The 4,531-nt window shown below is 39.4% G+C and overlaps 1 protein-coding gene across 1 annotated transcript; it reads right to left on the bottom strand.

Annotated features, from left to right (window-relative positions):
- Positions 1 to 496: 496 nt before the first annotated feature.
- LOC133099357 (olfactory receptor 5P6) lies at positions 497 to 1,426 on the bottom strand. The gene has a single exon (XM_061202950.1). The coding sequence runs from the start codon at positions 1,424 to 1,426 to the stop codon at positions 497 to 499; it is 930 nt and encodes a 309-aa protein (XP_061058933.1).
- Positions 1,427 to 4,531: the final 3,105 nt, after the last annotated feature.

The raw sequence follows: 4,531 nt of genomic DNA on the forward strand, positions 1-4,531 counted from the left end.
CCCGGGACCCCCTAGAGTTCTGCAACCAGCCACCTCATGACCAGGACCCACTAAACAGCAGCCAGCAGCATCTGCACGAGGGAGGGCCTGACAACCAACCAGACTAGGGGCCATCCAAGCCCACCAGACCAGCCACATGCCCACCACAACAGAAGGACCCATGCAGCCCTCTCAGGGGGAGCCCCTAGAACATATAGCTTGGGTGATGAGAGGGGAGTGCACTGCTAGGATGCATAGAATGCCTTCTACAGAGGGCCACTTCTCCAAGGTCGAGAAATATAACTAACCTACCATAGATATAAAAATAAAAATAGCAACTTAGAAAAAATGAGGCTGCAGAGGAACATGTTCCAGACAAAGGAACAAGGTAAAACCCCAGAAGAACTAAGAGGTATGGAGATAGGCAATCTACCTGAGAAAGAGTTCAGAGTAATGATCGTAGAGATGATCAAAGAACTTAGGAGAATGGATGCACAGATTGAGACATTAAAAGTTTTTAACAAAGCTCTCTCTTCAGAGCCTCATTAATCTCACTGTTCCTCAGGCTGTAGATGAGGGGGTTCAACATGGGGATCACCACCACGTAGAACACAGACACCACCTTGTTCTGATCAGTTGAGTAGCTGGACTTGGGCATCACATAAATGAATGTGATGGTCCCATAGAACAGAGTGACTGCTGTGAGGTGAGACGTGCAGGTGGAGAAGGCCTTGTGGTGCCCCTTGGTGGAGCGCATCTTCAGAATAGTGATGAGGATGTAGATATAGGAGATGGCTATGACAATCACCGTGACCACAATGATGGAGCCAGCTGTCAACGAGGGGACAACTGCGGGGATACTGGTATCAGAACAGGAGAGTTCAACCAAAGGAGCAAAATCACAGAAAAAATGATTGACTCGATTTGGTCCACAGAAAAGTAAATAATAGAAGCAAATAGTAAAAGAGCCAGCATTGAGAAAACCACCTACATAAGCCACTGTGAGTAACTGAACATAAACTCGTGTGGACAATTTGGTGGAATAAAGCAGTGGGCTGCAGATTGCCACGAAGCGATCATACGCCATGGCAGCCAGAAGGAAGCACTCAGTTGACCCAAAGAAAACAACTGAACCAAGTTGAATGGCACATCCAGGATAGGAGATGGTATTTCTCTCCACCAGGAAATTTACAAGCATATTGGGTGTAACAGAAGATGAATAGCCAATGTCAGCAAAGGCCAAGTGGCTCAGAAAAAAATACATAGGATGATGGAGCTGAGAAGAGATTCTGATAAGAATGACTGTGCTGAGGTTGCCACATATGGTCACCAGGTAGATACAGAGGATGATCGTGAAGAGGATGACTCGAAGAACTGGATCATTTGTTAAGCCCAGTAAAATGAACCCTGTCATTGCAGTATTGTTCCCATGCCCCAGGGAATCCATGAGATAGGGTAGCTGCTACCAAAATGAACCTGTGATGAGACATTACATTAAAGAAGTTTTGAATTTGATGGTTTTCTTTTTATTAATACACATAGAGTTTATTATAAACAAGTAAATTATTCAAGTTAGGTTTGGACTAATTTTTTTTACTTTAGAGTAAAAAACTTATATTCTTTTATTTTTATATATATTTTAGAGTAGAAAATTTTATTTATTTATATAATGAGTATTCTATATTTTAAAAATTGTTTTCAGCACTAACACGGGAAAACCTGCTTCAAATAATGTATATCTTTTCCTCTTTATATTATATAATACCTAACTGTTATTGAATATTTACTAAATGGCAAGCCTTGGGTTAAGAATTTTCTATATAGTTCTATTTTAATTTGTATGAAATAATATTAAGTATTTTATCTCATTTGTAGACAATGAAACTGAATTTGGCAATGTAACTGAGCTAAGTTTACATAGCAAATAGTAGAATCAAGATGTGACTCTCAGGTAGTTGGAATACAGTCCATTCCTTTAGTAACTATGCTATAAATGAAATTAAAGAATACTTATGATGAAGTCAAGTCTCTTGAAAATGAGTGGATAACAAATTACACTGCTACTTTCTGAGAGCTAAGGTATAAAAGAGGTGCCTAGTTAATCACAAAGTTTACAAATTCTCTCAATAAAACAAGACCATATTTTTAAAAGGAGAAATACAATTTTCTTAATTGGACAAAGAAGAAAGGGAAAGAAAGTTCGAATTAAGGTTATAAATGAAGTCAGCTATTATAAATGTATTATGTTTATTTAACATTTACAATTAAATATTGTTTTCTCAATTAGTTTGAAATATCAATATAATTACTGTGCAAAAACTTACATGTTTAATATCTAGGACATAATTAAACTACATTCACTCAAATCTGATCATTTCCTAATGTAATTATGTTTTCAAATTGGAGTAATATAGAACAAAATAGTATTCGTTTCAACATAATATACAGGTGAATAAAGTTCCAGCTTAAAAAGTTAAGAAGTGTACCCAGGTTCACCCAGCAAGTTGCCAGGTTGAAACTCATCTCCAAGTTTTCTGGCTTTGTATTCTCAACTTTGCCCAAAAGCCTCTGGTTGCCTGTAAGCCTAAGCCTTCAGAACAATAAACAAAGGAAGTCTTTCCAAGATATTTACAAACAGTAAGTCCCCAAAGCACCTTAAATGTAGTGAATTTTATAGTATAATACTTATTGGCTGAGTCGAAGTTTAATATCGTTGAAAGACAATGTGAGTTTCTGGTCTTCTGGGTGGAAAAATGAGGAATCATGGTAACTTGAATTATGCCTATTTATACACTAAGTAGACTATAGAAACAGGTTAATTCAGCTAAGGTTACTTGCTAGCTGACTGCTGGATAGCATCTGCCCTGTTTCTCCTGGCTTGTGAGAACAGATACAACTTTAGAGAGTAAAGTGTTCTCAAATGGTTATTGAAAATCAGGACAACTGATTAACTCACAAAAGCCAAATATCTTACCTCTAAAAATGAGAATTCATTCATCTTACAGTAATAAATTCAAAGTCATTGTTGTAATATAACAGCTGCGCTATTTTATTGTTTGCCTTTGAGGATAAATCTCTGAAGATTCTTGAGATTCAAATGTGAATTCAAAAGCACCAGGGGTCATTATCACATTCTCAAGTGAATATTGAGCAGTGCACCTCACACAAATATAACTAATCTTTAAGGATTCTGTCAATTCTCAAGCGACCAGTCTCTTTTATTTTCTAGTTGTTCGTGCACTTCCATTTGATAATTATTGGAAGTATAATATAATAAATTATCTCATAGCTAAACATTTGTTCTGTTTAATACATCAGGTTAAGGACTACACTACAAATATAAAATGGTAGAAGAATGTGCGATCAAGATAGCAGATTAGGAGGACCCTGAGCTCACCTCCCACAAACACATCAAAATTACAAATATATATGTAGCAACTTTCTCTGAGGATAACCTGAAGACTAGACAAATGACTCTTCTACAACCAAAGAAAGAACCACACAGAGTCTAGTAGCAGAGGAGAAGTGATCGAGTTGGGACCCACACCCTCAGTGGGCAACCCAGAGGAGGAGAATATCACAGGCTCAGGGATACTCCCTAAGAAGAGAGAGGTTTCAGTCCCACATTGGGCAACCCAACCCTGGGGTCAAGCACCAGGAAGATAAGCCCCATTTCCTGGTTTTGAAAACCAGTGGGGCTTACCAGAAGGCTGTAGGAAACTGAGACTCTGTTCTTGAAAAGCACACTCACAGACTTGCTTGCTCTCAATATCAGTGCAGAGGCAGAAGATTGGAAAGTTCCTGGTGCTCTGGCTAACCTGCTGACTGCCCCAGAACACCCCACCCCAGCCTGCACCAGTCTCCAGCTTCAGCCTCTCTGCCAAACCCCCACCAAGGTGTGACTGCCAGCATGTCTCAAGACTAGCTGCAGCTTGCTCCAGGCTGTAGTTCAAGCCCCTCTGGCTCCAGCCATACCCCCACCAAGGCAGCAACTGCCATCATGCCACAGGAGAATCCATGGTTTACACCAGGCTCTGACTCTAGCCACTCTGTCTCCAGCCCTAATCCCCACCAAGGTGGTGGCTGCCAGCTCAAACCAGGAGAAGTCATGACCCTTGCTCATTTCAGATCTACATCTCCCACCAAAGCCACTGAGCACACACAGACTGCAAAGGGATGCTCCCCCACAAGCACACACCTTCAAGACCAGGATAGGTAATTGTTTCACCTAATTTCATAGACCAAGAGGGAAAGTCAGACAAAATGAGAAGACAGAGGAATATGCTCCAAATGAGAGAATGAGATAAAACCCCAGAAAAAAAAACTTAATGAAATGCAGATAAGTAACTTACCTGATAAAGAGTTCAAAGCAATGGTTATTAAAATAATCACTGAACTTAGAAAAGAATAGAGGAACATAGTGAGAATTTCAACAAAGGACTAGAAAATATAAAAAGAACTGCTGAGAGTTGAAGAATACAATAACTGAAATGAAAAATACACTAGAAGGAATTAATGGCAGATTAGGTGATACAGAACACATAAGCAACCT

Source organism: Eubalaena glacialis, chromosome 10, assembly GCF_028564815.1.
Source record: "Eubalaena glacialis isolate mEubGla1 chromosome 10, mEubGla1.1.hap2.+ XY, whole genome shotgun sequence".
Lineage (NCBI taxonomy): Eukaryota > Metazoa > Chordata > Mammalia > Artiodactyla > Balaenidae > Eubalaena > Eubalaena glacialis.

Excerpts from the sequence above, each read along its gene's own strand:
- LOC133099357 (XM_061202950.1), bottom strand. The coding sequence starts at position 1,426 with ATGGATTCCCTGGGGCATGGGAACAATACTGCAATGACAGGGTTCATT.